Genomic DNA, 20961 nt, shown 5'->3' on the forward strand with positions numbered 1-20961 from the left:
GGAAGAACAACCTTGCTTCGATTAAAGCCCCAGGTGACACCATATTTAGGGAACTGAAACAAAAACTTCATATAAAAATAGTATAACTACTGTAAGTATATATAATAAAAAAGTAGAAAAAACAGTCAAAGAATCTGCAAAGAATAGTAATGCTAAAATAAAACAACAGTCAGCTACAACAAATTAGAGGTAAAGGAGCCATTTTTAGAAAAAAAATCTAGAAAAAAAGCAAAAATGTGGGAAGAAGAAGAAAGGGAAGATGATTTGATAGAAATCAAGGAAGGAAAGTTGGAGATGTGAGGCACTCTAGAAGAAACAAACAACATCTGTGTGGAAAAATAATAACAAGACTATACCATGCTGGACTTAACAGCAAATGGGAAAATGACACAAGTATATGTTATTTTTGTCATTAAGAAGAAATTGTAGAACATTTATTTAGTGTAAAAAATAGAATAGACAGAATAGTTAAATAAAAATGCAGTTTCATCTCATAGATATTTTGGTACCACTTTACAACAAGGCATTTGCTAATATTTTATCAATATAATACTTGTGTGTTTGTAAACACTTTATAAAGCAACAATAAATATTTATAAAACACTGTTCATAAATGGAAAGGTGGTCCTGAGGACGCATCCCTAGGGAGGTGTTCCTGTGATGTCCAGCTGGGAGGAGACCCTGGGAAAGACCCAGGACATGCTGGAGAGACTATGTCTTTCGGCTGGCCTGGGAACGCCATGTAGTCCTCCCAGAAAAGCTGGAAGAGGTGTCTGTGGAAAGAGAAGTCTGGGCTTCCCTGTTCAAGCTGCTGTCCCCCAACCCAACTCTGGAACAAGTGGCAGATGATGGATGGATGTTCATAAATCAAAGAAGGTTCAGTTTTCAGAGGTTAATTCATTCAAGTAAATGTTAATAGTTAGTCAACATACTTCTTTTTCACTTAATAAATTTATATGCCAAAACAAATATTGTGCTAATGCTAATAGTTCGTACATGCAGGTATCTTGCCGAGACATGTTGGATTTTTAAAATCTAAATTATGAAGAATAAAGGTAAACAGTGAGAATGAAAGTACTGATAAAAAACGGCTCACTGAAAGAGTCCATGTTGTCCTTTTTTAGCTAATGCACTGAAACTGCTTAATAGTAAGATATTAAATGCTTACAGCTTAATTTATAATTTCATTATTATTGATTTAAAAGAGTGCCGGTATTGTGAAGTAAAACTAGTATTTTATATATATATAAAAAGCTTCAAAGATGTATCATACAGTAACTATCTAATACAGGGGTCTCCAATCCTGGTCCTCGAGGGCCACTATCCTGCATGTTTTACTTGTTTCTCTGCTCCAACACACCTGATTTGAATCAATCGGTGATTAACAGCCTTCTGCAGAACACGAAGAGGTGATTTAATCACTGAATCAGATGTGTTGGAGCAGAGAAACAAGTAAAACATGCAGGATAGTGGCCCTCGAGGACCAGGATTGGAGACCCCTGATCTAATACAAACTGTCCTGATTCACTTACCGGTAGGTGGCAGTAATGCGCCTCCATGTTGTTTTGGCATAAATGGAACCCCATAGAAGAGAAGAAGAAGAGGGAATCGTTTGTTGTTTTTAGTAACTGAACTGGAGTGAGGGGTGTGCTTTCTTGGCAGATCACACCGGAAGGGAGGAGGGCCTGTCTGTCTCTCTCTTTTTTTTTTCTTTCTGTGTGTGGCGTCGCGCTGCGGAAGACAGTGTGTTTGTTATGAGAGCCAAGCTAACAAGGAAGTGAGAAGGCTGCAGTTTTAAGTGAAAGAAGACGACAGTCAGTCATCAGTCTCGCCGGGTCCCTGACTGTACTGGGCTCAAACTTGTTTTCGACATGTTATATATCAACTTATTTCTAATGCTTCTCTGCCTGCGGGTAATCGGAGGTAAGTTTCCCTCTACACTGACAGAGAAATGAAAGTGTTCAGTGATACAGCTACTCCGATCATCTAGTTGTACTCTGTGGCTACCTAACTTGCTAGCTAGGAGGCTAACGCTAAATGAAACAAAAACACGTAGTTTTCTGCTTCTGACCTGAGTTTATTTTTTTACAGTTCAGACAACGACTGAATTAACTAAGAGTCAAGCGTCAGGTAAATTATTTACGTTTGATAGATACCGGTTAATAAAAGAAAAGCTTCTGTTTTTTGACAGTTGCTGGGTCGTGGGGCGGAAAACTAACGTTACAGTCAGTATTTAACGTTACAGTGAAATACTTGAAGCATCCGCTGCAGTTAGAGTAATTTTACATCGACTCACTGCACTTTTTGGTCAATGATACAACCTACGTCTGTAGAGGATAGGCACAGGATCGCCCAGAGGCAAAGCTGAGAATGTATGAAATATTTTGGCGCTACTGTTACGAACCTAACAGAAAATTTGTGAAAATTTTCCGAAGTAATTTCTAGATCCCAGCCAGTAACACTGCCTGTACAGAAGAAGATGATCAGGGTTATTAGGAAAGGGTGTCATCATTTTTTTTACCCCCCCCTGCAGAACAAGCTCACGTTTCATTATTTACATTATTCTCATTCGTTTATGCAGTACTTTTAACAGCCAGGAATGTCACCATTTTAACATTTTTATTACTGTTGTGCTAATAATTGGCATAAATTTACTATTTTGTTGTCTTTCTTTGATCATTTATATGCCACCAATATGGAGTCCAAATCTGTAAATATAGGAACCGTAACTGTGTGTTTTAATTTGTCAGCATTTGTTGGCAAACGGTGCAAGGGTGTCCAATCCTGGTCCTGGGGGGCCGCTGTCCTGCGTGTTTTAGATGTTTCTCTGCTTTGACACACCTGATTTGAATGACTGAGTGACTGACAGGCTTCTGCAGAACTTGAAGACCTGCTGAGGAGCAGGGAAACATCTAAAACATGCAGGATAGTGGCCCTCCAGGACCAGGATTGAACAACTTTATAGGAATATAAAATGGTGTTGATTCATTCTCGTTTGTTTAAAATTAGCATTTTATAAAGAAAGCGTTAGAAAGGATGGTTGTAGGAATAGTTTTTTTTCTATGTGCATACATGAACAAGTTGCTGCAAGTCTTGCACTGCCTCTCCTTGTTTGGGAAGTTGCGTGACTCCCGCAACACAGAAATTCACAGTTTCTGGACAAGACCATGTGGTGTAAAAATGTAAGCATTTGGCTCCTGGTAGCCAATTTGCAAACAGTTTTTTTTTTTTTTTCAGATTTGGGGAAAAAAACCCTCAACATACCAGATAATCAGAATCATATTTCCATAATTGTCTTTTTTTTTTTTTACTTGTTTTGAAACAGCTTTTTGAAGTGAACCTGAAAGAAATGTCATATCTAATTAGTTTTCACCACAAGGTATATGTTAAAATTGGCACAAGAATAATCAGACAGTGTCAACTAAACCTTTACAGTCATTACAGCTCCAGTTACAGCACAAATATTTAGCTTGTGTAGTGGCATTCAGTGCTTCCTTGGAATGTAGATTGCCATCACACACGTGCAACAACCTCATTTGGGTCTCACGCTCCAAAATCAGAACCTCAGTCATCTGATGTGCATCATGTGTCTCACTTGTGTTGTAAACTGAGCACTTTCTTTGTTTTGTGAGTGAAACAAAGAAAACGGTTCGTATGAAAGCTAGCTGGATTAACTCTAGTGGTTTGTGTCATTATGCTGAAAAGGCCTTTTACCTTATTGTCCAGGGAGCATACTGTATCTGGTCAGTGTTGTACAGGTTTTCTTCCTCTTCATGACTCTGTAGGCTCTTCATGAAAGAAAAGCTCTGTTGGAAATCACAGACTTAATTACAATTCAGTGGTTTGAATTCCTGGTATTTGGCATATTGAGCAATAGAGTTGTGCAGCTGTTGATGAAAATGTAATATTTAGTAAATAAAATTCTGATGGCTTTTGTTTAGAAGACCGTTTGCTCTGATTTATTTGAGTTAAAGCAGAATAAAACAACAGTTGTTAACAGAAGATTAAATTTCTCACTGAACTCTCTTTCAGGTCAGTTTGGAAACTCTTTGAACAAATACATTCACCATTATGAAGGTTTGTCATATGACACAGAGGCACTGCACAAAAGTCATCAGAGAGCAAAGAGGGCCCTGTCTCCACAGGATAAGACGGTGCACCTGGACTTCCATGCTCACGGAAGGTCAGTTGAGTATAAACACACGCACAGCTTCATTTATTTACCCTGGCTTTGTGCCGTCCAAAAAGATCCTCTTAATCTCTCGCTGGAATTTGTGTCCGACTGCAAACATACCAGACTCCCCTTTCTGGGGTTAAAAAGAAAGTTGAATGCAAAACAAAGTCTGTTACAGTTGTTTAAAATGTAGATTCCTTGTTGTGTATGCTCACTCAGCCCTTGAGATGCATTCATGCACCTTGTGAGTAGGAGTTTTTAACCTTAAGTGTATTATTTTCAAATGTTACCATGATCTGCGTACAAAGTGGGGGAAATAACGTAGCCGCCTCTCAACACAAAATCAACAACATTCTCTCTGATTACTTGAGTTGATTACAAATTCATATTTTTATGAAACAGTCTCAGAATTACATCTGCTACTTATAGTGTCACAAGAGTTTTCAACCTGGTTTTACAAGTGTTTGTTGAGGTACCCTGTCACAGGCTTGCCTCGGGGCAAGGTACACTGTTGTAATTTAACACAAAAAAGACAAGACTAGCCACATTCTTGCTAGCTTTAGTCTCATTTTAGCCACAACACTCTCATTCCTCCCTCTGTATTTTTATGCATTGTGTTTTCTAAATGTATTTGAAAGTTTATCAAGATGAACTTTTTTTTTAAGCCCATGTTGTGTAAGTTAAGAGGTGTCTCACCTGTTTTGGACACAAACATTTTTCCTTTACAGTAACACTTTTAGAATGTTATCAGATAAGTATGAGCTAGTTTAGTTTTACTTTGCAAAAGAAGTCAACAGAAGGTCAGTGTTCATACCATCAACAACAAATAAAACATTTTAATAACAGTACAGTTTGTTAGAGCTCACAGCTCTTTACGGACATACCCTCATCTTTTACTCAGGTCTTCATTGCAGCTGCATTTAGGAATAATATTAATTCTAACCTTGGGTTTAAATACTATTATTGTATTACAGTCAACAACCTTATGTTTAAAATTACTCACCAAGACCTTTTTATGACAAATGAGCACATGCCACTTACATTTGCATGGTATTTTCTTATGCTGCATTAAATATTTCCATGATAAAATGCGCTGTTTTGCAGATAACTTGAATATGTCTAATTGTAAAAATATTTATTATTGTTGATTGATTAAAGAAACATTTTAGAGGAGTTTAACTGCATAAAAAGAGAAAAACTTTGAATGCTTCTTTAACACAGAAAATGGTGATTGCAGTCACAGAATTGTTACCCAACCTTAGAATTCAGTCTTACCAAGAAGGGAATAGGCTTTAGTGATGCATCCATATTTGACAGTAATCTCTTTGTGTGATAGTGTCAAAAACAGAGGAGTTCAAATGATCAGATCCTCTTGTCTCAGGCCAAGAGGCCCAAGTAAACCCAGCAGAGGAGCTCTGGACAGTTATCCATTTTCTCCTAGTCAAAGATAAATTGGTGTAATCTCACAGTATATCCAGGGTTGAGCCTGATAAATGAAACTGACTCACCCAATTAGTACTGTTTCTTCTGTTCCTTACTCGTTTTGCTGTTCCCATGCAGAGTCTGTAAATCACTAATCAAGAATTTTTATTTGCATTTTTAAAAAAGTGAAATATATTTGCATTCAAGAACCTTAAATTTATGCAAACAATTCAGGTAAAACTTTATTAAAGATTAGTAATGAAATACGAGACCTGTTTGAGTTTTTCTTCAGTGTCACTCAGCAGAATTTTAACTCATGGCTGTTTTTAGTGAGACTGGTTGCATTTTCACTTTATATTTCAGCACCATGGACTCTTTAAGTAACCAAGACAAAGTTGCAGAAGCTTTTTTTAAGAGTTTAATAAGACATTACTTCCTACCTTTGTTTGTCTCAGAGAAACAGCTAGCACTGCCTCACTGGCCAGGGGTTTTTTTAGATCTAAATTTATAAGCCCCGTTGAAAATTTGATTACTTGTTTCTGTAATAGATTTATTATTTTGACCTCTTTTTTTTGTACATATGTGTGTCATTGTGGTACCAATGACACCACCTGTAGCAGAATTTACCACATGTGTAAATGGATTTGATCTACATGATAGCTCTTAATCATAACATCTTACAGATGAGTTATTGTGATTAGAATGAAGCAGGAATACAGAAATACATTTTCACATCTGAAGCGAAGTACAAGAACTCAGGTCTTAAACAGATGGCTGTATATGAAGGTGCAGAAGAGGAATTTCTGCACATATACGACTCCGTGTTCTTTGAGGAGCTCTTCAGCTTTTTAATATAGAGTGCTAAAAAGAGCAGATTTATTTCTGAATAAATAGGACAAGCTGTTTAAGGTAAAAAAAAAAAGAAAGAAAAAGACTCTTATTCATTGTGCTCGTATTCACCTGTGCCTGCATTGTTTCGTTTTGACCAGTTTGAGTATTTAAGCTTATGATTTTACAGTTGGTTTAAAATAGGTAAAATAATTTTGTATTCTGTGCATTCAATAATTTTTACTGGAGAGTGCAAACAATGACAGTCTTCCCTTTGTGAAAACGGAGGCCGTTTGGCAGTATAGATGCTTGTTGTAACAAGTGAAAAGCCTTCTTGTGTGTGCCCACTTACATGAATATTTGTAGCCCAGTCAGGTGACAGAACAGGACAGGCAACGGGGGTTCTGTGGAAGGCTTCGTTTTTACAAGAGATGCCTGAGAACACAGTCAGGGATTGTTTAACATGTCACTAAGAGAAGTGCCACAAGTTAAACTCGCAAACGAACATTCTTTTATGAGATAACGTTCTCGTTTTTAAAAATTTGAAATTTACTTTGCAGATTTTTTTTTATTTTCACGCCACCCCGACTCTGACAGAAGCTGTAATTACCTTGTTGACTCTGAAAAGCAAATAGAATAGAACCGTATGTACACATGCATTGGTCTATCCAGTCACAGAGCACTAAAATGGGCGCACTGTGAGCTCATGATAAAGAAACAAATCTAAACTGAGGCCACAAATGTTGAGTTTGAGGACACTGTGACTGATGGGGAGGGAAAAAATGAAAAGAGTTGTAATATTTTTAGGTACATGGTATTTTAACGTAACATGAAGAGTTTCATAGATAATCACAATCATTGCAAACCTAATGCTGGTTCAACAGTAGTTTTAGTTAGCTGATTAACGTGTTTTACTACATGTTTTAGGTCTCTTGACGTAATAGAAACTCCGAACGGAGTTGATTCATTCATGGTGTGAGCGAACTAACAAGTTTTAAACAGATGTACTCTGAGATAAAAATCTGGTATTGATTCTCGTTTTACTTTATCTATTTCTGTCAGCTGTAACCACATAAACCTGGTAAATATAACAACTACTCTCCTGCTCCATCCTCACCTTTGTGTGATATAGTTTTCCTTTATGTAGGACTGTGATACATAAATAATATAAAAATACAGTTTTGCATATGCAGTAGCTGATAGTAGCTTGGACTAAGTACAAAAAACGCATATATTTATCTCCTAACATTTGATGGATGCTAACAAGAAAACCACAATATTAAACTATAAATGACTTGGCAGCGTAACAATCCAGTATTAAACAGAATACCTGAAAGAATGTAATTTTATCAATGAGTCTCATGGTTCAGATGTTGTTAGTCTGGAAGCTGTTTTACTCCAGGAGGTTAGTTTTATGGAGATTTATTTTTTAAATGCAAGGTGACATGTTTGGTGGGTGATGTTTTTCTTCTTTTTTGTTGCCAAAACTGTATTGAGAAATAACCATATTGACAGTTTAGGAATTTCAGACGGGAGGTGTTTAGCAAACCCTTAACGGTACTGCTGATCTTTCTAACTGATTGGATCATGCATGGTAGTAATTCATGTTCTATAGTAGTATCAGTATTAAAAGTGGTGGAAGATTTTTAAGTTTTGAGGTCATATTGACTGTTGAGTGGGCTGTTATTGAAATGAGGAAAGACCAGCAATTGTTAAGGTGCTGCGATTAATAACAAGATCTTTATACTTCAAATATCAGGTCTTATTTCATGTTCATGTTCTCAGTGTGTAGCATTCTCTTGCTTTATCTGGCTTTTTTTGTGTGTTTATTGACTCAGTGCCTTTTCTTTCTCCCTCACTCGTCTAGCTGTGATGGTGATGTCATTTTTAAAAATCAGATTACTTTATATCAAACTGCAGAGCCATTGTTTATTTAATTTAAACAGCTATAAAAGTGATTTTGTTTTTATGGTGGTAACCTTGCCAAACTGAATACTGTAAAAATCAGAGCAGAGCATTGGAGAAAAAAAAATGTTATTTTGTTTAGTTTATAAAGTAGAGGCATGGAGCAGTGTTATTGATCATCCATATGTTTTGCAACAAAAAATCCCAAACCAAGAACATTTAAACCCTATCTGAGAGGAATGGAAAACTGAATCAGTAACGTCGAAGGAAAATCTGAATGGTGGGGGCGTAGGTCAAAGATTCATCCTGAACGGGGAAATCCTGCACTGTCTGACCTTTGAAGCACCGTTTACTTCGTAATGCTGCCAGTTTTCCAAGTGCACGTTGGATTGTACTTTCACCCACATGAACCTGTGTTTTGTTTCCTTTTAAAGCTTTATTTTATTTAGTCCTTACTTTTTGTCCCCATTAACACATCTGGATCCAAAACATTAGAGCAGATTTGTTTAAGAGTCACTGGAAATCTTGTTACTTGGCCCTCAGTTGTATTTTTTATTATTATGAGCTGTTTGTATGAAAGGAGTTCTCCAGAGTCTAAGCTCAAAAAGTATCTCATCTTTGGCTTCTACAGTTCCTGAACAAACGGAAGTAGGAACAAAAACACTTCACAGTATTTTAAATAAACAAAAAAGTAGTATTTTTATTTTGTTCCATGGTGTTTTAAAGCATGAAAGACCAAATGCTGTGGTCCATAAGAACTCATTATGTTGTAGCAAGTCAGACGGAATCATGTGGGGAAATCTCTAGTCATGTGGTGACTTAAGACTTCTGGTAAATGGGGGAGGAGGGGGGTATTCATTTGAACTATTTACTACAATCTTTCTAGTTCCTGGGAAGCCAGTGGCTCATATAAAACGTCTTTTTTTTGGTTTGTTGTACATTGGTTTTACACTAAATTAGGGTATACAGAAAAGGGAAAAAAGAAACCCTTTTGTAGCGTTGCTCAAGTGTTTGTGTGTTTCTGACTTGCTGAGTGTAGCGGCTCTAATCAGAGCGGCGGTTTGACGCTCAGTGCAAAATGAGCTGATCTTTCTGCTTCCTTTGTTTTTATCACATGTATGTTTGTTCATACTGAAACTCTGAGGTTTTTGGTATGAGAGCACTCTTATTGCACTCTTGATGCAAAAACATGTCAATCCAGCTTTAGACCTGAGAGTTTGTCTGCTGTTAGCCGTGGGTGGTAACTGTCACCTGTTTTTCTCTTTAGACACTTCAACTTGCGTCTGAAGAGAGACACGAGTCTCTTTTCTCCAGATCTTATCATCGACGTGTCTGGGGAGGAAGCACCCATTGACACATCACATATTTACAGTGGAGAAATTTTTGGTAAGTCTAACTGTTTTCCTCACCCCACTTCTTAAGAAGAGCCATATTTTTAAAAAAAAAAAGGTTTATTTCATTTATGATATTTCGCGATTAAAAGTTTGCACCCTTTCTTTTAATTTTCTCTGCATCAACGAGTGACTTCTTAAACACTGCAGTATGTCTGTTTGTGAGTGTAAATACAGGTTTTGTACAGTAGTTAGCACATCACTGTCCAAATCACACAGGACCTGGTGTTACCTTTCCCCCTATTCTTCCCCCACTTTCATTTCCTTCCTTTCTGAACGCCTTCCTGCTGCACGTCTTCACTAAAGTTCAGGAAAAAACAGGATGTTTATTCTGTTTAACTGACACAGAGGGGGAAAAGGAAGCGTATTTTATGATATTTTCTATGGGAATACTGTATATGTTTTTGCTTGCTTTGAAATTCTGTACCTCTACGGCATGTCAAGTTCTTTCTGCTTTGTTTGCCAGGTGAAAAAGGCACACTGACCCATGGCTCGGTGGTTGATGGACGCTTTGAGGGCTTCATTAAAACCCACCAAGGAACATACTACGTTGAGCCCTCAGAGAGATATATGAATGGCAGGAATGTGCAATTCCATTCTGTCATCTATCATGAAGATGACATCCGTAAGTATACTTACTATGGTTAAAAGTAGCATGAAATTTTTTATAAAGAAACAAAGGAAAATGTTGTTTTATTAGACTTTATATCAGCTTTACCCAGATCATACAAGTCAGCAGATATTTAATTAATTTGATTTAATTTACTGAGTTATTATTTGTCTAAATCCTATACAGGTGTGTTGCATTGGCAAATGCTTGTGTATTCGATTTAGAGAGGGGAAAAAATAAAGAAATTTTGAAATGGCGCAATTTTTTTTAACTGTGCAAACAGTTGACTGGTGTGTTTTAACAAAGTCTCTTCAGCAGATGGATTCAGTTCTTAATGTTAGCCAAACAAGCACATTCTGTTAATTAAATCTCATTTAAGCCAAAGATGCTCTTAAGGCACAAAAAGGAGTATTGAGCTTTTAATCAGGTTAAACAGTCAGCCGCAACAGTTTTCACTTCAAATAATCAGCCCAGTGCTTTTGGAGGAAATTACTTTTAAGTCTTGTTTTACCGAGGTTGATTCATATTTATCAAAGAAACGTTGAGTGTTGGATGTCTATAATTTTAGCCTGGGGAACAGGAAACACTTGGGAAATGTCAAAGGAGAGGCTCTTGCACTCAAAGTAATGAAACACACAGATTGAAGTTTTTCTCCCATTCAACTCTGCGTCCTTTGTCCTCGCTATAACCAAAGAAAATGAAAGCCAGTGACAACCTTTCACAAGGCTGCGCTGGCTTCAGCAGAACCTGCCTCTTTTATGTCTCTGAGAGCAGCAATGTCATCAGGAGCATCGGATGACACACTGGTTACCTCCACACCTAGACTTAGGTGTGCAACTTCAAGCTAGATTTTATTTTCTGAAAGCAAGAATGTGACTTTTCACAGAATTTCTGAGATTATGCTGCATTTATGAAAAAAAACATTGTCTGTGTGCATGCAACTGCTTGATGGGGAGAATGGGGCTAAAGGTTTTCTGTAGATAAAAGTAGGGACAAAAAAAGCACCACTGTGGCAATAAATGCTGCAGAACCCTAGTAGTTCTAAAACAAAATGGATTTAAGGTGAATACATGTCCACACAATGCAACTAAGATCTAAATACTCTTCATAACTTATTTGGATTGTTGCTTTTTCTGATTCCTAACTTCTTTGTGTTAAAGTGATCCGAATGTGTTGCTCTTGTCAGATTAAGGTTAATAATGGAATATTACTGTGTGTAGACATACTCTTTGAAACAAGACTGTTTATATGTGGCCCTTGCAGATGTTTGTATTGTGTTAGAAATAGAATAAAACAGTATTTGCTCTGTAGTTGTCATGTAATACTAAAATAATGTTTTTTACTGAACAGTATGTGCTATAACTAATAAGATACCTGATTTTTAGATCATAGTAAGAAATTATTAATTTCATTATCCTAAGATTAAACTTAACTCTGAAAATCAGCTTACGATTACTTTAATTTGATAAGATTTAAACTTTAATCAAGTTGAATAATTATTTAAACCATTTTTTCATGCTTTTATCAGTAAAACATGTTGAACGGGATGGTGGCTCTCACCTTTTCCTTTTCTATTCTCAGACGGGTTTTTTTGTACTTCCGCCCAAAATTCAAAGGCCCTTTGATTAGCAGCTGAACAAGACACCATTCACTATGAAGACAAAGACTGCTTTTTCAGACAAAGCACCAAAAACACATTGTCAGAGCTTCAATTTGTGCTCACAGTGTGTGTTCAGTCAGTTTAGCCAGTTCCGTCAGCACAGAATCGTTTTTTTTTTTTTTAATTACCAACAGCTGTGAGACATTTAGGCTGTTTTCTACCATTATCTCAGGGGTTATGAGTTTTAAATGCTTTGGTTAAAACAGTTTCATCAGAACACATTGATTGGTTTAGCAAATAAGAAGAATTAATTTTAACATTAAATAGGTTTTCAAAATGCCTGATCCTTGTTAATTGCTATAGATTGATGGCAGCTGGTGTTACTGCTCCCTTAATATAAAAACGGCTGAAAGAATATTTGAGTATACAATATATAATTTTAATGCTTATTTTACATTCAATGTATCAGATTTTATACATATTCTCATCATATTTATTCTTCTGTTTGCTCATACCCTCATCATCTTTGTCATCAGATATTCTGTCATGACAGAAACTATGCTGCACCTCTCGCCACAAAAAGATAACTACATCAAATTACTATACTTCAAGATTCAGATTCATGTGTGTGTGGTGTCCAGTTACAAATGAAGTGAAAAATGTAGCTGTAAATAGAAATAAACTTCCCCAGCTTGGTTATTATTGTAACAGAATGACCTTTTCTGCTATTTTTCATTTGGAGTTTTTGATCACTTTGGGAAAAAAAAACTTTTTTCTTTCAGTTTGTGGAAATGAAGCTTTGGTAATCAGGAAATCAAAGCGTCTGTTCTAATTTTACATTGACTTTCAATTTGGAAGGAAGAATGGAAGAAGACGTGTTTGTTTATTTAGATGTCATGAAATAGATCAGCTTTGTTGCAATGACAAAGCTCTTCTGACTGACCTCCCTAAGACCACCACACATGATTCTAAAAAAAAAAAAAAAAAAGTCATTATGCAACATATGCTTTTGAAAGTCATTCTCTTATCTCTTTATCACCCAGATTATCCCCATAAGTATGGCTCAGAGGGAGGCTGCGCTGACCACTCTGTGTTTGAAAGGATGAAGAACTACCAGGCATCTGCAGTTCAGGAGCCAAGCAAAGTAAGAGCCAGCATCACAGCAACAACATCCCTCCTCCTCCTTCTGTGTACTCATAATTAGAGACACAGATGGGCAAGGCTTTTATGATTAAGGCATCTCATTTTAATTTCTTTTTATTGATGGTAAGAGCATCTGTACGCTTTCAGGACATTTGCATGCTTTTCTTTCACAGCGGATTATTAACTGTAAGAAGCAGTGAACCTTTTAGGTGTTCAGAACACTGATCTTCTGTGTGCACACTAAATCACTTAAACATTGTTAAAATACATTCTAATGATTTGCATAATAAAAAGGGAAGCAAATAAAACTGACTGGCTTCGTTTTGCACAGATGGTCAGCGATGAGTTGGAAGATGATGGCTCCGATGGTCCAGTCATCCTGAGAAAAAAGAGGGCAGCAGGGAAAGAGAAAAACACCTGCCAGCTCTTCATCCAGACTGATCACTTCTTCTACAGATACTACGGCTCAAGAGAGGCTGTCATCGCTCAGGTGTGTAAACAAAGATACTGTAGGTGACCGTTCCTTTGGGGTCTAAGTTTATGAAAGAATAATGTATTTCAACCACTTAGTTAGCTGATGTTCTCATTAAAGTCACACAGCTGTAACATGTGGGATGCCAGGTGTTCGCTTGACTTGATCCTTGCATTTGGCTGCTGATCAGGGTACAAAGAACACAATCATGTCTTTTCCTGCAGATGTTTCGGTTCGGTTCACTGTGCAGCAGCTCTTCAAAGTCCACATGGGTCTTATGGATCAAAATATAGAAAACACACGCTAGACAGATTAAAAACATTGCAAAGCTTGTAAACACCACAATCTGACCCCCGATCAGCAGTAACATGTTTGACAATGCAGTTAGTCCTGGTGTCTTATTAACCACTATCACAAAAGTCAGAGTTTAGGAACTATAGAGGTGTGTTAACTTTACTTTTTCTAAAATGACCTAACAAAAACTTTTTTTTTAATCTAATCTTTGAAAAATGATTAAAACTGTTATCACAAATTTTTTGCTTTAGTGTCATGAAACACTTCTGTTTTTATTTTGCTCAAGATTATCAAACAGTCTGGATCTCACATCGGTCCATGGTTTTGTTGTTGTTGTTGTTTTCTCCACTTCTCTAATCAATGACATTTTATTTTTCAGATTTCCAGCCATGTGAAGGCGATCGACACCATCTATCAAGGCACAGACTTTATGGGCATAAGAAACATCAGCTTTATGGTGAAAAGGATTAGGGTAAGTTAAATATCACACAAAAAAAATGGAGTCCCAATTGACATGTTCACACTTTAAATGGTATCTTCTATCATTTCAAAGTGTGAGCATGTGAGCTGTGATGTAGAATCAGTTTATAAAGCAGCTGACCTGAAGAAGATAAATCAACTAATATTGTGGAAAAACAGTAAAGTGGAGTTTATTGACTTTTTCCCTTTTTAACCTTTTGTTGTGTTTGTTTAATTTTTTTTTCTTCTAGATAAATGCTACCGGTGCAGAATTGGACAAAAATAATCCTTTTCGCATGCCCAACATTGGTGTGGAGAAGTTCTTGGAGCTTAATTCTGAACAGAACCACGATGACTACTGCCTGGCCTATGTTTTTACCGACAGAGACTTTGATGATGGTGTGCTTGGCTTGGCTTGGGTTGGAGCTCCTTCAGGTATGTATGAATTACATAAACACTGATAGTTCAGAATAGTTTCTAAACATTGTTTACTGCATGAATTTTGGCCACAGTTCCTTTCAGTCAGTTCACTCGGTACAACTCACAAAGTTTGGGATATCACACCCCTGGGTGTCCTGGCTGAAGACACCCCTAATCGTGCCTGGACTTGGATACATCGATCATCACTGTCATTCCTTAGTTCTTAGGCTTTTCTTTAAGTCAGGCTAACTAGCTGTTATTTCTGTAATATAACTCTGTTATCACTTATCACTCCCATCATAAAAGACACAAAAGGCTTTAGCACTTGTCTGACATACCTTTTGAAGTTTAATAATTATCTTTTTGTTACTTCACTTAATCATATACGCATAGCTGAACTTTTAAAGTGTAAGGGGAAATAAATGTTTGAAGCATGAGTCTATAAAAAAGCTTAATAGACTGATATTAAATCAAAGTATGGTTCCTCTGAGAGGCAATGGCAATATCCTGACACTGCTGAAAATTTTCAAGTTCTCTTTTTTCTATTTATTTTAATTTAATTTCACCAATTAGCTTCATTTTAACGGTTAATGGAAGATTGCCTGAAATCTTAAGTTTATGTAAGAGTATGAATTTGTAAAGTCTAAACTTTGATAAGACGTTTCTTGTCTATAAACTAACTTGTACTGAGACTTGATATGGTGTTTGTAGGCAGTCATGGGAGATTGGGATTTTGCTTTTATTCTTGAAAAAGAGATAGAAAGGAAAGTATACAATGAGGTGAATTCTTGTTGAACCTCAAACCATTACCTTAATAAACAGAACATAAAATTCCAAAAGAGTTACATTAATCTAAGAAAGAAATATAAACATTTTTATATTTAAGATAAACAGAAGAAACAAACACAACAGATGTTTTATTTGTGCACACTTCAGACCTTTTAGTGATTAGAGTACAGCAGGAAAGAAAATAATCACATTTACAATAATAGTTTGGGGGTTAAATAAAACCTGCTTCTATAGTCTGATTAGATTATTATTTAGTATTTCCCTTTTTTTGTTTTTTTAACCCTTCCACAGGAAGCTCTGGTGGCATCTGTGAAAAAAGCAAGAAGTACTCTGATGGGAAGATGAAATCTCTCAACACTGGGATCATCACTGTGCAGAACTACGGTTCACACGTCCCTCCTAAGGTGTCACACATCACCTTTGCGCATGAAGTTGGGCACAACTTTGGTTCTCCTGTGAGTACTATGACGTAAAAGACAATAGTCTCTTTGCTGTTTTTCGTTTTTCTCCTGCAAAGATGCACACCTTGTTCTACGAAGACTTACTTTCCTTGCCTTCTATTTTATAGCATGACTCTGGGATTGAATGCACCCCTGGAGAGTCTAAGCAGCAGGATCTAAAGGAGAAAGGAAACTACATCATGTATGCCAGAGCCACATCAGGGGACAAAACCAACAATAACAAATTCTCCATCTGCAGCATTCGCAATATCAGTGCTGTCTTACAAAAGAAAAGAAATGACTGTTTTGTTGGTAAATCCTCTCTTCTTAACACATTCGTAAAATTGTTGTATGTGCATGTGTGAGAGTAAAAAAGATTGTTTTTAATTTTGTGCTTTGTGTGTGTGTGTGTGCAGAGTCTGGACAGCCTATCTGTGGTAATGGACTTGTAGAAGGTGAAGAGCAATGTGATTGTGGCTACAGCGATCAGTGTAAAGATGAATGCTGCTACAACGCCAACGAAGCGGAGGACAAAAAGTGCAAACTGAAACCTGGCAAAAAGTGCAGGTCTGATTTTGATAAGTGCTACAATTTATGATTAGGCCATCGGTTCCAAAACACTTTTTGCTTTTAATTCTATAAATGTATTTGTTTTTTCACAGCCCCAGCCAAGGCCCGTGTTGCCAACCTAACTGTGAATTCAAAGGCACTGGAAACAAATGCAGAGAGGCGTCAGAATGTGCTCTAGAAGGCAGCTGCAATGGACTCACTGCTATGTGTCCAGCCTCAGAACCAAAGGCAAACCTCACCACCTGCAATGCAGAAACTCAAGTTTGCATTAATGGGGTATGCTTATATTTATCTCCCTCCTAAATATTTGACGTCAATGTGTTACAAGTTTATAAGTTTGTATTTTATTTAGGCTTTGGCACATTTTTACTTCCTGTTTTTCTTTTTGTTCTGGACAGGCCTGCTCTGGTTCCATTTGTGCCAAGCACAGACTAGAAGTTTGCACCTGTGCCATCCCAGATGGCAAGGATGAGGCAGCTGAGCTGTGCCATGTTTGTTGCATGGAGAAAAGTGAGTAACAGGCTGCACAGATAAGGAATCAAATATTGTTGTAAGAGATATATGTACTGCCCTGAAAAGAGTAGAGTGGGTGCTAAAACAAATGACCGATGCATTTATTACATAATAACTTCTACAAGAAATAAGAGACTCTTAGAAAGATCTAACCACCGCAAGAAAACTTTTAGGCACATCTTATTTATTTTATTTACCCCTTTTATATTCTGTAAAACAGGCTCTTGAATATTAAATCCTCTAAAGACACCCAACAGCTCAGTTTAGTTTTTTTTTTTTTGTTTGTTTTTTCTGCCAGAGCAGCCTCATTGATCTGGGTAGTTTCTTGTCAAATAAAAAGAAATGCTGTCACTGGTTTAAGATGGCACTCCCTCTCCCTTTTCTTCCAGAAAACCCTGCCACCTGCAGCAGCACAGGTTCAGAAAGATGGGCCCATTTGTTCAACCGGACGGTGATAACGCTGCAGCCTGGCTCACCCTGCAATGACTTTAAGGGATACTGCGATGTGTTCATGAAATGTCGCCTTGTGGATGCTGATGGGCCTTTGGCAAGGCTAAAGAAAGCCATTTTCAATCCAGAGTTCTATGAGACTATCGCAGACTGGATTATGGTGAGTGTTCTTGTACAGATTTACACAGTAAATACAACAGCCCTCTGACACGGTGACACAAATAAAAATAGATGCAATTTCCTCTGTGGTTCTTGCATGTTTTAAGTATATTTTCAAATACTTTTTGCTTTTCAGGCTCACTGGTGGGCAGTGCTGTTGATGGGCATTGCTCTCATTATGCTAATGGCGGGCTTCATTAAGGTTTGCAGCGTCCACACCCCCAGCAGCAACCCCAAACTTCCTCCACGAAAACACATTTCAGGTACAAAACCAAAGAGTTAGTTTTTCAACAGTATTGCATTAGCAAAGGGAAGTTTTGGCTTCTTTTGACATTACGATCGGAAATTGAATGTGTGGGCATTCATTTTATAAGTAGTTTAGGAGCAATATCTGTACATTGACCTGTTAATAGTGCAAATAGTACATAGTATATAGAGTATATAAATACAACTTCTGGCAATAGAGAACAAATGATGGATTGAAATGTGCTAGAATAATCATGTTACACAGCCTCATCTTTTGTTGTTCAAATCTTTAATGTGGACATGCACTGATGTGTAAATATCCCACAGATACACTGAAAAGGACAAAACGGACAAACCAAGCACAACAAGGTTACAGTCGACCCCGCCAAGATTTTCAAATGGACCAGATGCCGCGCAGGGGACCGCCGAGACGCTGAGACGCTCTCTGCCTTGCTTTTCAATGCCTACAACAGGAACACTTCACTCCAAAGAGTTACCTTTACAACAGTTTCAAAGAACTTGAAACTGAAAAATATTTTAATGGACAATGTCCAAAGTTGTTGTTTTTTTTTTGTGACGAGGAGGGCTAACAGTCGCTCACCACCTTTGTTCTGAGAGCCAGATTAAAAGATTAAAAGTGGTTCACATAGCTTTTATAGGAGATAAATAACTTTTCCGGAGAGAGGAAGGGAAAGAAATACACTACTCTCTTACATGGTTTTCAATTTACTATTTTTCTTTAAATGCTTTTTTTCATCTCTGTCTGAATGAATGAGACTAAAGCAGTTTTATTTGCACCGCCTTTATTTGTCCTCCATTGTGCAACTTATATTTTTTCATGCTGTCTCGCTGAAAGGCTGCCTTCATCAGCACGGATGCAAAAAGTCACAAGTTCGGCTGAAGGAAATTTTATTTGATGTGATTAGATTGTTTTAAACCCAAATATTCCCTGACACACACACATATTCTGATTGTACAGATGTTGCAGCGTCTTTTGTCTTTGAAATTCTGAAAGATTAAGGTTTATTATTGTTCTAATTGACTTTCTCAGGATCTGTAAAACAATAGTAAACAAGTATAAAGATGGCTGCATGAATAATTAGGATGAAGTTCCTTCTGGCTTAAGGTTTACATGAGCTGTCACGAGTTGTTTAAACAGAATGTAGATTTTAGAGTTTATTGAACAGCTAGGAAAGGGGAGAATTAAAAATATGCATATGGATGTATAGTTTTGCACTTTTACATACAAATATGCAATCCAGAACTAAAATAAATGTTAAAGAATAAAGCTTTTTTCATTCCAGCTGTTTATAGAATCAACTGGAATCTGATTTGTGGCGCGTTTGTATAGGAAATATTTAGTGCCACGGTGTAGTCGTCCTGTTTGGTTCATTTCTTTCTTTTGTTTTTTATCTGTCCGCCATTTCTTGTCTCTGGATTAGTTAGCTGTTGAGGGTAAAGCCAAATGAAACCACTTGATAAAAGTACTATGCTTTCTGCCTGTGCTGCAACTTAAAAGGTTGCCTGGTTTGAATGTGATTTTCAGCTTTGATTTTATTGAATTTTATTGCAGTTTATATTATTTTTGTTTATGTGGAGTAAACGAACCACTTTGGGAGGACAGGAAATATAGAGATTTTAATTTTTACGTTGCTTTGCTGCTGCTTTTAATAGAGAACAGAGAGAACAATCAATATGTAATCTACTACTGTTCTTTTTTTCCTTGACTGGTTTGGGGTTTTTGTTTTTCTAAGGAAGCATTATTAACTTTGTTACAATTACTTTTTTATATTTTTGGGGGTAAAATGTGGCTACTGAGAGCAGTAACGTTAGTCTTCTAGTGTCAATGACTGTGGCAGAAACGGCGCATGAGATTACATTTATTTAAGCACCTTTATGGACTGTTAACATAAAAAGACTGAAAATGTGTTGGGAATGGCAGTGGAAGATCATATGTCAGAAATGTATTATTTTTACCACACATATGTTTATATTAGCCAATAGAGAAATTTCTTATTTGCTATTCCAAAAATTCTTTCCAGTCTTTTAGGATTTACTTAAAGCTATAATTTACACCACAGCCTAACTTGAGCATTCCTCAAGTAAATGAGACCACAGAATACTCAGATTTGAGTTTCTGGTGTAATATGCAAACGTGTATCTTTAAAATTCAGGCAGCAGAGCTGTGTGGACCGCTGATGCAACTAAATGCTGTTTTTCTTCCTGGTGCCACAGCGTCATCGATCTATGCAGAGTATCAGAGCTTAACAGACCTCTTCACAGAGAAATGCCTTTAATGTATTTTCCTAAATGGGCTCATATAATATATTGATGTGTTTTCATCACAAAATCAACTCTGTGTGCTGAAACAGTTTTCAAGCAAACAAAACTTTGAATTTTCAGTGTCTTCTTGCTGGTTTCATTTGTCGTTTGGTGCTGTTTTTAACTTTTTTTTTTTCTCCCCAATATTTTACAGCTTTTATGCATGTGTGTATGCAAACAGTCTTGGTGACATGTGAGTTAGTTACATTGGGTTGATACTCTGGGAAATTCCTTTCACCTGTTGCATGTGATGTTTGAGAAAATGTGCACTGACATTAAGGAATAAGAGAATTCAAAATGGTTAAAATGTGCAACTACTGTCAGACTTCATTGCCTCTGGTGTTTTTAAAATATCTTCAGTTTTGTGTCTGTTCTTTTTTTTTTTTGCTGTTTTTCATTCTGCTTACTATAAAGTTTTTACCAAATTTGCAGAGATTTCTATTTGAATTACATGAATAAAAATATTAAAACTGAATATATGCAAATGCATTGGTTTGTACTTAATAAGAATAAACTGAGACTGATAATTTTAGTACTTTTATTGTGTTAATATTAAAACAAACAATTTAATCAGGGTGAAAAGTTGTTGCACATGTTGTATATTTAGTCAGGAGAGGGAGCTGTTGTATTCCTGTTCTGTTTTTAGTGAACTACTATGTTTTAATGGTTTATGACATTTTAAGTCACAATCTATGAAATATTTACCTTATTTAAAAAAAAGAAAGTCAGATTTTTTTGTATTTACGGTTGATGC

At 36.7% G+C, this 20961-nt stretch overlaps 1 protein-coding gene across 2 annotated transcripts; it reads left to right on the top strand.

Moving 5' to 3' along the window:
- The first annotated feature begins 1652 nt into the window (after window positions 1–1652).
- adam10a (ADAM metallopeptidase domain 10a) lies at window positions 1653–20734 on the top strand. 2 transcript variants are annotated; one of them, XM_037979817.1, is made up of 17 exons: window positions 1653–1923; window positions 2092–2130; window positions 4033–4183; window positions 9597–9715; window positions 10187–10345; window positions 12974–13074; window positions 13405–13563; window positions 14219–14311; window positions 14550–14733; window positions 15799–15962; window positions 16076–16259; window positions 16364–16514; window positions 16610–16793; window positions 16916–17027; window positions 17420–17640; window positions 17776–17902; window positions 18213–20734. In XM_037979817.1, the coding sequence occupies exons 1-17, from the start codon at window positions 1872–1874 to the stop codon at window positions 18320–18322; spliced, it is 2310 nt and encodes a 769-aa protein (XP_037835745.1). In that variant the 5' UTR covers window positions 1653–1871; the 3' UTR covers window positions 18323–20734. The 2 variants fall into 2 exon arrangements, with proteins under 2 accessions (XP_037835745.1, XP_017297657.1); XM_017442168.3 differs by lacking the exon at window positions 2092–2130 and having other exon boundaries at window positions 1654–1923.
- The last annotated feature ends 227 nt before the right edge of the window (window positions 20735–20961 follow it).

This window comes from Kryptolebias marmoratus, linkage group LG15 (assembly GCF_001649575.2).
Source record: "Kryptolebias marmoratus isolate JLee-2015 linkage group LG15, ASM164957v2, whole genome shotgun sequence".
NCBI lineage: Eukaryota > Metazoa > Chordata > Actinopteri > Cyprinodontiformes > Rivulidae > Kryptolebias > Kryptolebias marmoratus.

Bases quoted from the DNA above. Each gene is read 5' to 3' on its own strand.
- adam10a (XM_037979817.1), top strand. From the start codon at position 1,872: ATGTTATATATCAACTTATTTCTAATGCTTCTCTGCCTGCGGGTAATC. The intron at 4,184-9,596 runs GTCAGTTGAGTA...TTTTCTCTTTAG, and splicing joins GACTTCCATGCTCACGGAAG to ACACTTCAACTTGCGTCTGA. The intron at 13,564-14,218 runs GTGTGTAAACAA...TTTATTTTTCAG, and splicing joins GAGAGGCTGTCATCGCTCAG to ATTTCCAGCCATGTGAAGGC.